The sequence below is a fragment of the Amblyomma maculatum genome, chromosome 3 (genome assembly GCF_055883805.1).
Source record: "Amblyomma maculatum isolate TAMU_Amacu chromosome 3, ASM5588380v1, whole genome shotgun sequence".
Lineage (NCBI taxonomy): Eukaryota > Metazoa > Arthropoda > Arachnida > Ixodida > Ixodidae > Amblyomma > Amblyomma maculatum.
Window position 1 is genome coordinate 148,085,034 of NC_139346.1, and position 12,918 is coordinate 148,097,951.

At 42.4% G+C, this 12,918-nt stretch overlaps 1 protein-coding gene across 1 annotated transcript in view; it reads left to right on the forward strand.

Annotated features, from left to right (window-relative positions):
- LOC146196354 (uncharacterized) overlaps positions 1–2,734 on the forward strand; it is a 69,986-nt gene extending 67,252 nt beyond the window's left edge. Inside the window, exons 5-6 of the mRNA XM_084596970.1 lie at positions 1,342–1,992; positions 2,612–2,734. Of these exons, the coding sequence (XP_084453096.1) occupies positions 1,342–1,992; positions 2,612–2,613 (653 nt within the window). The 3' untranslated portion in view covers positions 2,614–2,734. The remainder of the gene's footprint in view (positions 1–1,341; positions 1,993–2,611) is intronic.
- The last annotated feature ends 10,184 nt before the right edge of the window (positions 2,735–12,918 follow it).

The following is a 12,918-nucleotide window of genomic DNA, read 5'->3' on the forward strand; positions in this document are numbered from 1 at the left end:
TAGCCCTAGGTCAAGCTACTGGTCATGCAACATTCTCTTGCTTGTGCCGTCTAGTGCATCGCACTGAATAAATTAAAGGCTTTTTCAGCTCGTATAAAAGGCGCTCGAGAGACATCCAACCACAGCAGTTGGCTTCTGTTGCAGCGCTAAGTCATCATGGTAAGCCACCTTTCTTTCTTGGCCCAGAGGACATTAATTACCACGCTTGCCCTTTCAACAACGTCACTTTTTGGCTGTTAACTTGATTCAGGGAATGTGATCATGATCAATGCCTGCTTTCTGTGTGTATTTCTATAAATTCAGCATGACGATATATATAATAACTTGCTGAAGAAGAAAAGCGGAGCTTTTGCAATCAGAACTGCATTATCAATTATTTTAGAGTAGACATTGGGCGATCAGAAGGATAAGGGAAGACCAGAGGATTCTGTAAACAGCAGACTTTTCCCAATAATACTACTGATTAAATGCATATATTTTGAGGCTCACTGGGCTCATTTTATCAATAACGTCTTCTTATAAATGTCATATGCAAGAACTTTCAAATGTGTTTTGACTAAAATTGGCAGACCTATTTTGAGATTTACTGCCATCCTGATTTAATTCCTATTCGCCAAGTATATATTACTGCTAGAACGTTTTATTTGACTGTGCAAAATTGGACTGTATGAAAAACAACTTGTAATTTTCTCATTTTCTTTGCAGTATTTAAATAGAGATTTTAGCTTTTAGAGAGCAAGGGTATCTTCAAGACCATACATAAATTTGATTTGTGCATGCCATAACAAAGTTTACGAAAATTGCCAAGGCTTGAGAACTTCGCTTGCAATATCTTAACGTGGATGGAAACATCACGACAAGATTCCGAAAGTACCAACTAATAAGCGTGAGATTACACGGAGGCCATCTACATTGCGCTCCCGATTTGAATACGAAACACCTTTTATAAACATGCCTGAAAGAGGGGTATTAGTCTAATTTATTGGTTGTTTGTACACTAAGGAGAAACTGAACTATTATACAAAAAGTGCAGAAATGAAGTCAAAATGAAATAAGCAGAGAACAAGAACATTGTAGCTAACATCAAAAAACAGTCTGCAGAAGATAGCTTAGGGGAAAAAAGAAGTTCACTTGAACTTAGTGTTAAAAATCACATTGAGCAGCAGGAGGTAATTGAATATGAATGACCAAGAACAGTTTATCAAGACTGGGACATAATTTGTATCTCCGCACGCTATATGCAAGCCAGTTAAAACAGTTGTAACATGGAATTATTTATTTCACATCAAAGATGACGACAGGATTCATAGATCTTCACTGAACCCATCCTTGCTGAGCCAGACGATATTTTTACAATACAGATCCGTGCCTTCATCGTTCTGGCTCTGGCCACCAGCGCCTTCGCTGGCTTCATTGGCACTACCGGCTACAGCCTCGGTCTGGCTGCTGCCCCCGCTGTGGCCACCTACGCCGCGGCCCCAGCTGTGACTGCCGTCCATGCCGCCCCAGCTGTTGCCACCATCGCACACGCTGCCCCACTCGCCACTTATTCCGCTGCTCCAGCTGTGACCAAGGTTTCTACCACTTACGCTGCTGCCCCAGCTATCGCCACTGTGGCCCACGCTGCTCCAGTTGCTACCGCTGTTGCCGCTCCAGCAGTCGCCACCTACGCTGCTGCCCCAGCTGTTGCTACCGTCGCCCATGCTGCTCCAGTCGCCACCTACGCCGCTGCTCCAGCTGTCGCTGCAATTCACGCCGCGCCAGCGGTTGCCACCACCACCGTCCACCATGCCCCAGCTGTGGCCACCGTTGCCCACGCTGCCCCAGCCCTCGCTGCCTATCACACTGCCCCAGTCTACGGCTATGGTATTGGCACCCTCGGCTACGGTGTTGGTCACTATGGTTACGGCCATGGTCTCCTCGGCTACGGTCTGAACTACGGCTACGGCCTCGGCACTCCATTCCACTATGGCGCTCTCCTTCGCAAGAAGTGTAAGTACATGACTTCGCTTGCTCTGCCTAATGAGGCGCAATTTTGTAGTGAAGAAAAAACAACTTACGTCCCACAAGTCTCACTGTTTGGTAGCAGCAAGCAACAGAATATGCTTACAAAGTTTTTCTGCGCCTTTCAGATGATAGACATGATACGGAAATTTACCTGCATCTCCTAAATAATTTTTTGCTCTGAAGGTACCATGAATATATATTTACCTTATTGATAACAAAAAAGTCGACTACGTAATGTCCAGCTCTTTCGACATTTCAATTTCGTTGCATGACGAGGCTATCTGTTCTCTTCATAAATCTCTGAAGAGAGAGGTGTGATAGACGTCATAGATTACTGGAATACTCCCTTGAGAGCCATTGTTAATACTATGAACCTAGAATCGAAGTACTTGATTTGTGATTTATCACAAGGATTAGGGGACTGAAGTGATGCTGGAATGTTTCTAGAGGTTGTTTTAACATCAAGGTGTTTCAAGGTCGTCTGCTCTTTTCATAAATCTCTAATGAGATAGCCCTCTTCAAGTTAACAGACTGCTGAAGCACCCCCCCCCCCCCCCCCTGTCGTATTTCGGCGTTAACGTGTGCCTGATATTTCCTCTTGCAGAAACTGTCAACTTAGAAGCGAAGACAGACGCCGGTACGAACGAAATCACTGCCATTTTTCTTCGACATTTATCCAACGTCGATGTAAGGCTTCGTCAATAGAAATAAAAATATTTATTCGGTCTATACTGTGTCCTTGGAGTGCCTATTTGAAAACCGCTCAAGGAGGTTTTACGACACGCAAATTTACTACAGGCAGATTAAATGGATGTGTGAAAATGATTGGATGCGAACACAACGCAAATGAAGAACCATCAAAGGGAGCCTCAGTCATCTAAGCAACCATCCGACAAGGATTTGCCCTTGTCTGAAAAGAAGAGCAGAAAGCTGGGCAAGTAGGTCGTATACATGGCTGGCGAAGCGTGAAAAGAAACGCGGACGACAAAAACAAAACGGACAAGCGCTAACTAACAAGTCAAGTTTATTCGAGAAAGACCCAATAAATAAACAGGAACACGAAGAAAAAAATTGAAACACCAAACAAAGTCGGCAACCTTCATCAAACATCCACGCAAAAGAGCCAAAAGAGCTCCAGGTTACCTTCTAAAGGCATGCTATGCGGGCAAAACTTCACGGAAATGAATTGCCTTAAAATGCAAGCCTCTTGTATGAACATTATTCTGCACTGTGTAGTGCCTTTTTTGTTGGCTGTTTGTACAGCGCAAAATAATACACAGCTTTATGAGGTATAGGCGAAAGCTGTAAATATGCGTATCTTCTAAAACACAGGCCACTTCTGTTGGCGACACTTAAACCATATCCCACCAGCCTACTAACCTCGGCCAATGCAGCTGGAGCATTGATTTTTATTGTACAGCTGGCTTATTAACCAACCACGTATTAGATGACAAAAGTGGTTTATACGGACGTTCCCACCTCCTGTTGTGCTGGAGAAGCTGCCCGTGGTTGACACTCTAAAACTTAATGCAAGGAGAAAGCAAACTTGAGGGAATTGGAAAAGATTCATATTTTTCAGAGCGAATTATTCGGTTGCAAAATGTAGAATCAATACTTTAAACGACACATTTTGCGCCGCAATAAATGGCTACAACGCTGAAGATTCCAGAGGCGCGCTCATAGCTTAGTTGAAAGGACACTGTATTACAGCAATATATATATATATATATATATATATATATATATATATATATATATATATATATATATATATATATATATATATATATATATATATATATATACATTCTCAATTCTACCTTGAAGAAGAACGGTCCACCGTTCGAAACTGTTAGAATAAAATAGATAATCGGGAAAGTTGTGTGACATCCTGTTTGAATTTAACTCTGGCCCATTAGTAACAAGTAAACCATATATATATATATATATATATATATATATATATATATATATATATATATATATATATATATATATATATATATATATATATATATATATATATATATATTTGTTATCAACTGAGACCATTTTTAGGCTGCAGATAATATTAACAAAGTTTCGTTTTCTATGGAAGGCTCACGATTTGATAACATTTAAATACTCGTGAGTACACACTACAAAGCAGAAAACGTTACCTGGCGTCATTGAATGCCGGCACAAAAAAGAAACAAACAAAATACTTTAATGATACCATGGATTCTGAAGCAAATAGTTCTATGAATCTGTGTAAGCAAAAAGATGAATGACTTTCTGAAGGTAAAATATATTTTTGCGTGATGTCAGCAGTCAGTTGATCGTAAGTGTCAGCGAAGTCATCTTGAAATGCGACTTTATATTTGTAATTGGCAGACACACCCGCCCCTACAGTGCTTGCTGAAATTATCATCCAGCTTGACCTAGATCTCCATGTACCACTTTGGTTGACTAGGACATCTGGCCGGAGAATTTATGAAAGTGTGATCATACTTCGTGGCCATTAACAGTGCAAGAGGCAAAAAATCAAGAATGAATAAATGTTACACGCATTGATCAGGACCGAGTGCAAATGCTTGCCATCGACCATTATCAGTCGTACGCACTGGGTGCTCTGTTATTTTCGAATGACGTGGGATTTATTTTAGGTACCGTAAGGAACGTCCGATTTCCGCGGAAACTGCTTCGTCTCTCATTGTTCCATGGTCACTCGCATCTAGTTGGTAGCATAGTCAAGACGGTTCATTCATAAGCCGCGGAGCATAGTACCTCATATTTCTTGGGTTCTAAAAGGCCAATTGTCACCGGTGTTCTGCCGCCCAATTATATCTCAAGGTATACGTAGCGCTTCTAGAAGCATTTTTGTCCCCGGAGTCTAAACTGTCATTGTAAACTCGGCGATAAGAAAGAGTCTTCCAAATATTTTCCAATTCACACGTAATCACTCTCAAAGCTGTCCTCACAAGAACTGTACCGTCAAGAATTTTGTAATAGGATGGTCTCGCTCTGGGTAGTTCCTCCAAAACGCCAAAAGATATATTAATTCTAGCGGCGGAGTCCTCCTGCTTCCTTTTGGTCTGAAGGGACGACGCCAGTTCTCTCTGTGGCAAAAATAATGGTAAATTAATATCCAAACGATAGCATTAGAAGAACTTAGAATGGCAATACGAAGGAAGCCTAAATGACACGCAGGATAAGGCATCAGGAGACCACCTTGAGAATGCGCGCATTCCAAGGCTAGAATAACCAAGACCAGTTTGAGGACATGCAGTTCGCAAAAAGTGACAAAATTATTATTTACAAGTTCTAAAACTTTATATATATATATATATATATATATATATATCCTTTGATCAGCTAGTTATTATTTTTACTAAGATATAAATCATTCTAACGCTCTTAAGCATATCTGTGGAAGCGCTGCTTAAGCCAATGGCCCAAGTGGTCCATAAAATGTAGCATTCATGTCCCACGCAGAAAGCAACAAAACAAGGAAAGAAGATTTATATATATATATATATATATATATATACCGGGTGTCCCAACTAACTTGAACCAAGGGTTAAAAAATAAAATATTTGACGTAGGCCAGAAAAACCAGTTTCATACAACTGCCAACCGACACCGACTTGCGCGCCACAGGCAATTTTTGTTTTCTGCACGTACCTTTTAGCTAACTATGTTAGTATTTCTATTTTACTGAATATTGACTTTGACAATGCATGTGAATTTGAAAGTTGAAAAGCACCTACAGAAAACCCCATTCCATTAATTGATATAAAGAAATTCCAACGTGTATTCTTTTTTCCAGGTACAAACGAAAGCCCGCGAAATACAAATAAAATCACGTGACTACAGAATTTGAGCGCCATGATTGCGGTGGTCTCAGTCATGGTTTGAGCGAACGAAATCAGCTGCGGCCGTCACTCGAATGTGCCGTTGCAGTGACACATTCGACATGTTGGCGATTGTTAGAGCGAGCTTGCCCGCCACCACCGACATCTTGACAAGGCCTGCGCACCCCCACCCCAGCAGCTACATCACGACAGGCGGGTGGTGATAAAGTACCAGCAAATAAATGTGCGAGCGCGAATTTGAGTCGAGTCACATGATGTCGTATCGCCCCATTACCCAAGCCTCTACGCGCAGGTTCAGTGGCTGATCCTTTATTGCTCATCCGCTTCTCATGACGTTCGCTGATGGAAGAGAAGCTGATGCAAAGACCTTGTTAGAATCTCGGTGGCGACGGCTCGCCGCGCCCGCTGCTACTTGCACCGTCACCTGCGCCGGCTGTTTGACGCGTGCGAAGAAGCTACCGCAAGCATAACGGCCTGACCCTGCAACCAGGCCGCAGAGACACGGCCGCAGCTGATTTCGTTCAATCAACCCACTACTGAGAGCACCATAATAGTTGCGCTCGGTAGCGCTAGTCGCGTGATTTTATTTGTATTTCGCGGGTTTTCTTTTGAGCTTGGAAAAAAAGATACACGTAACGCTTTTTTTGCAAGAGTGGAAGCGTGGGCGAGTTGGTGATGGCTCGATTTGATTTTTTAGCGCTATGCACCAATCGGACGCTTTTTTTATCGCAATTAAGGTAATAGGAGTTTCTGAAGGTGCTCTCCAACTTTCCAATTCCCGTTTATGGTCTTAAGTCGTTATTAAATTATACAAATTAACATGATTACCTAATTAAGTCATTTCAAAACAAAAAGTTGCCTCTGGTGCACAAGGCAGCTGACAGTTGTGCGCAAATGGTTTCCCTGGCCCACCTCACATAGCTTTTTTTTAAACCTTGGTTCGAGTTAGCTGGGACACCCTGTATATATAAATGTGTGTGTGTGTGTGTGTGCGTGCGTGCGTGCGCGTGCGCGTGCGCTTGTGTGTGTGTGTGTGTGTGTGTGTGTGTGTGTGTGTGTGTGTGTGTGTGTGTGTGTGCGTGTGTGTGTGTGTGTGTGTGTGTGTGTGTGTGTGTGTGTGTGTGTGTGTGTGTGTGTGTGTGTGTGTGTGTGTGTGTGTGTGTGTGTGTGTGTGTGTGTGTGTGTGTGTGTGTGTGTGTGTGTGTGTGTGTGTGTGTGTGTGTGTGTGTGTGTGTGTGTGTGTGTGTGTGTGTGTGTGTGTGTGTGTGTGTGTGTGTGTGTGTGTGTGTGTGTGTGTGTGTGTGTGTGTGTGTGTGTGTGTGTGTGTGTTGTCACGCTACTGACGATGATGAAGTATTGGAGGGGGGGAAGAGAAGGAAGAGGCGTTGGAAATTTGGGGGGCTAGTAGGCCTTACCTTGTACCGCCTTGTAGCATAAATACCTTAAGCAAACCGCACCAAACAAGAAAAGAATAATATATATACATATATATCGATGGTAATTTAATTGATTTGCGTGTCGTGCACTTCAAGCCGTAATCACTATCGAATTTGTGTTTACCTCTGTAAAGAGCACCTTCTATGCGAACCTCAATCAGGGACTCAATGAGAATACCACAATCACCTCTTTGTTAAACGAAATTAAAGAAAAGGTACAAAAGGAAGAACATATTGAATAAAAAACCGACAAAAATGTAATAAACACTAGATACGAAAGTGATTTTGTTTGTAAGAGGAACAAAACGTTCAGCGTCGAGAGATAAGGTAGCAGGCCGGACAGTCGTTCTCTAAGCTCGGTCGAACTTCGAACTCTGCTTGTTTCTTGTCACAGTGCTGTTTTGCCTTATTAATGAACAAATAGCTGAATTCTGTTTTTCCGACTTTGCTTGTACGCAAGCAAGTATATTACTAGACAAAATAATCTTTTGTGCTAGAATTACCTAATGAACATTACAGACAAAATAGTAAAAAAAAGACACACGAGGTACGAAGAAGACAAGCTGTCACTCAAAAAACAATCTATTTAAACTGGCGCACACAACGATCCTCATTAATATCCTTGCGTTTGAACTTGACAGCTGTAGATTCCATAAAAAAAGTTTCAACCAAACATTCGCTACACTCGATCGCGGACGAAAATATGCTTGCAACTTTTAGCATACAACAGAACACAAAATAAATGGAAATGCTGCTACAGAACTCATTTATTTTAAGGGAAAAAACAAACAGCTTGGATTCTGTAGAAGAACCGAAGAAAACACCTTCATTATAAACAAATGCCGTACTCGACAACCAGCGACACAGATGCGAAACATAAAGCTTAAAGAAGGTCAAAATAAGTGTCCGTTTTTTATGGCAAATATCCTTTCCTTCCCACTTAAATGCACTAAAACTACAATTGTCGTCTTTGTCTGCTCAAATTTGCTGGACCCAAAATAGGCGTGCGAGGAAAAACACTTTAACATATGCATAAGAAAAAGCGCGAAATAAATTAGTAGCTGTCGTCTCTGTGCGGTGCAATGACAAAGACAAAAATGATCTTTATGTTAGTGAAAAGGCTAGCAGTATTAATTATTATTGAAACATATGAATATATCTTACACTCAATATGATCGCAAGCCTTCCATTTCTTTATTTGAAAATAGGAATACAGGAATACGAAATGAAACATAAAGAACTCTACAAAAACAATTGGAGTTGCAGTTGCAAGTTGCGGTATTCACCCGGAAATACGTTTCAGACAAAAATGGCTTCTCGCAGTAGCGCCGGGATCAGATACCTAGCTTGAAGTTTATTCAAGAAGACACAGCGACTGAAAGTGAAGTGCGTATGAACAGACAATAAAAAGCGATAAAGTAGGATAATGATAGCTGTCCTTCAACAAAACAAAAACAAAACATATAGACTAAAATATTTTACTATCGATATGTTCTACCCTTATCCAGGGAGAGGGAAAAATATAATTCAGGCAGTATATTTTTTCCAGACAGATATTAAGCACTAGAAGTCAGTACGCAAAACAAGAAACAATTTACAGCATTACTTCACTCTTTAAAATCTGAGCAAGTTAAGTCGGAAGCCGCATAGGTATCATTCACTCCCCAAGCACGTACATAGCGCGACACGCTGGCTGCGTCAAGTGCCAGCTCTATGACCGTACATGCTCCCGATGTTTAGTATTCTGGAAGCGCCATACACTTTCTGACTTGCACTGCTCGAGCTCGTTTCGGTCGATAACGCATATGCCACGATCCAGAGGAGAGGAGTCTCCAGATTTGTATTCAGTGCTTCTTCCAAGTGCTTCAACCCAGTCGGGCGAAAACGCATGTATACGGGAGCGTTTTGTTCTTCAGCTGATCTTCAAATTTATGTTGGAGGAAACAAACAATAGTTTGTTATCTGCTTAAAGCTGAGTTAGTTATTGTTCTACGCCTACGACCTTAACAACTAGTTCAGGGCTCCATTCCATAGCGTTGTGGCCCGAGGTTACGGACGCGACCTCTCTCTCTTTACTCGCAACCTTTGTCTCTTTACGCACAAGAGCTTGTCAGAGCCTTGCCAACGTATATACCGTACCAACCGCTACGTGTCAGAGGCGTGTTTTTAATAACTGAGTCTTCGCTCGCGTTGACAGTGGCTACAAGGCCGACGCCAGGTTTACCGCAGGTTTTCCGTTTTCTAGCAATCTGTCACTGCAATCAGTTTCATGAAGGCAGTTATTTCCCGTGATACCTAGCACCAATATCATGTGGACAGCCTCCATCTGTCCGTAACCATATTTCAGCATTCGTTTGTAAGTGCGAACGCACTAGTCCAGATGTTTAGTGCGTATACCCAAATCGGCTAAAACTTGTGCCGTCAATCTGAGTGGCTGAACTGTTTTTTGAAGTCACAATCACATTGCCTCACGCTGGTAATGCGACCTATGTCCTGTATAGAGGCTCAAACACCGGTGTCTATTTTAGCTTCGCAACAGGGAGAGTGATCGAGCCTATTATTGACCAATTGCCTGACGATGACCTGTTGTAGCTACGCCGTGAAGAGGCGTAGCTACGGTCTCCTCATAAAAAAATCATCCTGCCATGGCAATTGAATTCACGTTACCCTTATTGCACCGGTAGGAGCTGCAACTCGCGTTGTTCTTTTCATTTGGGTAGCTGATATCAGAATCAGCCTGCAGAACAGTTTTCATTTTCGTTACCCCTACGACACGCAGGTACGTCTATACGGCCTAATTGAAGCGTGAGTTTATATGTGGGCTGGTAGCTTACACTTCGCGTCATACCCTTAAAGGATGAGCTTAAGTGTCCCCAATAATTTAGCACCTTACACTGATAAGGCGTGATAGGAGAATAGTGTAGCAGGCAAAAGAAGCTTCCACCGTTGCTTTGCCAATTAAACTAGGGCTATACCACAACGAATGTTTTTTTTTTGATAAGGTCACAAAAGATACTCTTGATAATGTGCTGCCGTACGCTATGCTCACGCAGTGTACGCGAAACCCTTCTCCCAGCATCATTTAGTGGGTTAGCTTGGGCTTCCCAGCTCTACTGTAAATTAAAAGGCATTATTAAAATTCAAACTCGCCGAGTTTTCTATCAACAGGCTTCTGAATTGGTGACTCGCCCATAGAGGCGCAAGAAAGCTGAACGGTGCAAATTCAACCAGAACCATATCATTAAACCCGCAAGATTGGCTTTTCTTTGCCCAAGCCTCGATGCGTGCTTCTTATGATAGCTATCGTCTATATGCTATGACCGTTATGTGAAGCCATGCGAGGAGCTCTAAGCCGGAAAAAAAGAGTTCATTACTCATTTTGTCTTCTAGGGCACATTAGCTTTGCAGTCATGTCTCTCATTAGGGAATGGCACTTCTAGAGTGATATCTGGGCATTCTGCATGAATGAACGTGGTGCTCGCTTTGCGGGAATTCTAAGATAGAAAACAAAAAGGCAACTCGTCTAGCATGCGTGTCTGGAGCAGCCTGATTACTCTTGGCGGGCAGTCTCTGCAAGTCTGCTCCGTGCAGCCGAGTCATGTCTAAGTTATCCAGTTATTCAAGATTTTCTCACCTACGATCAGATCTCCCCACAGGATACCAGTAAGGGGAAAAGTATATAAGCGTCGTGAAGATCTACGCAAATCAGCAATTGGTCCAAACCAGCCTTACCGTCACAGTGATTATTGATAAGCTACCCCGGCTGCCGTTCCCAGCACGATTTATATCTATATCGAAAAGCCTGATGCATTTGCATTAGCTCGTTTTGTGGTTGCAAATTAAATACGCGCCATATATAAGGTGCACAATGGGAGAAATAAGTGGCACTTGGCAACTTACAATAAAAGTATCGTAATTTACGCTTCATATGAGTATAGCTTGGTATTTTTCAGTTGTGAGTCAGCGCTCGTCTTGTGTTTCTTTGCTCTGGTGCTTATCTTTTCCGCTGTTTTTCCATCCAATTGATATTTGCGCAAGCTCCTGTGTTGTCAGGTTGCCGTCAGTGGTTTAGAACATTTTTCAGAAGCTGCTGGTTTCGGATCCCTTGAAAGGAGGATATTTTTCAAGGCAGGTTTTCATCTTAAAGTCAGTTTTGCAGTTATCCTTATTGGGTTTAGTCAGATGCACAGAGCAGATAAAAATACGAAGGCGGTGGTTCCTATACACGCTCCAGTGTGCAGATTTGTTTACGTTGTGCTTTTACCAAAGCGCTTACATACACGCCAGAGTGTGCAGCATGATTTTTCTTTATCGCAGCCATACAGTCAGGCTGAATGGTAAACGTATACACTGTCTATAAACAAACAGGTATAATTTACCAGTAGTCTTAGCTGAAGTGATAAAATGATAAGTGCAATACAGAATGATATGCTACGTGGGATGCAACGTCCAGCAGCCTGCCTAGGACGAACACCGTGAATCTGAAGATCATTAATCTCGCCTGAGATCGTACAGTTTTCTGGCACCTTAAGTATTTCGCCTTTATTCGAAACGTGGCCGCCATGGCCAGGCTGCACCCCGGGTGCCTCAGCTCAGTTGCCGATGAGGGCTAAATGAGTCTAGGCATATGAATATTATAGCATCACACACTTTTGAAACACTTGTTCAGCTGAGAAGCTAGTCAAATTTTCAAGGTTCAAAGCAATCATGCACGAAAAACACATTTATTTCTACAAATACATTATCCGACCGAGCGTACGGCAACTTTTTCAAATGCGGATCAGTTGGAGAACCTCTGCAGACTTCTATGCCTTCAGGTGGGCTCTTCAAAGCTTCAGGGCACTTTTCAGTTGAGCAACCTTTTGAAGGATTAATAAAGAAGACGCAAATTTACAGCTGCATGAGTCTTCTAGCTGTCCTATCGGTGCAAGCACTTTGCCCTCATAGAGAAACAATCGATCTGCTCCGTTGTTGCCAAGCTCAGAAATGGCGGCTTGCCAACTCAAGCGGTTGATCTGCTCGAGGCGCAGCATTTCAGAGAGCACCACGATGCTTTTTAATTATCTGTCTGGACGGTTCGTGAGCACAATCTGCGGTGTATCATGGCACAATGGCTGCGCAGGAACTTCGCACGACAGGTAGCGAGGGATCACCAAAGGCTGCCTTAAACGTCTGCCCTGAACACGCTGCATTTTTGTCTAGCACTGTGCACTCACTGCAATAATAATGAATTGGAAAGCCTTCCCCAAGTGGGGAAGAAGCAAGCAAAAACTGACACCTTCTGTTTTTATAAAGCAATTTATGTGCCGTGTATGAGTCACGTGCATCGCTAATAGAATCAGGACAACCATAGACTGCAACCAAGCAAAGGCCCAAGATGGTTTTCGGAAAGAGTACTCTACTATCGATCATATCCATATCATCAACCAGGTGATAGAAAAGTGCTCGTAATATAACCAGCCCTTATACATAGCATTAAGAAAAGGAATTTTACTAAGTAGAAACATCAGCGGTTATGCACGCATTGCGAAATCAGGGTGTAGAAAGCGCTGGGTGTTAGGCAAGGAGACACAATCTCCCCAGTACTACCCACAGCTTTCTTAGAAGAAGTATTCAGAGAC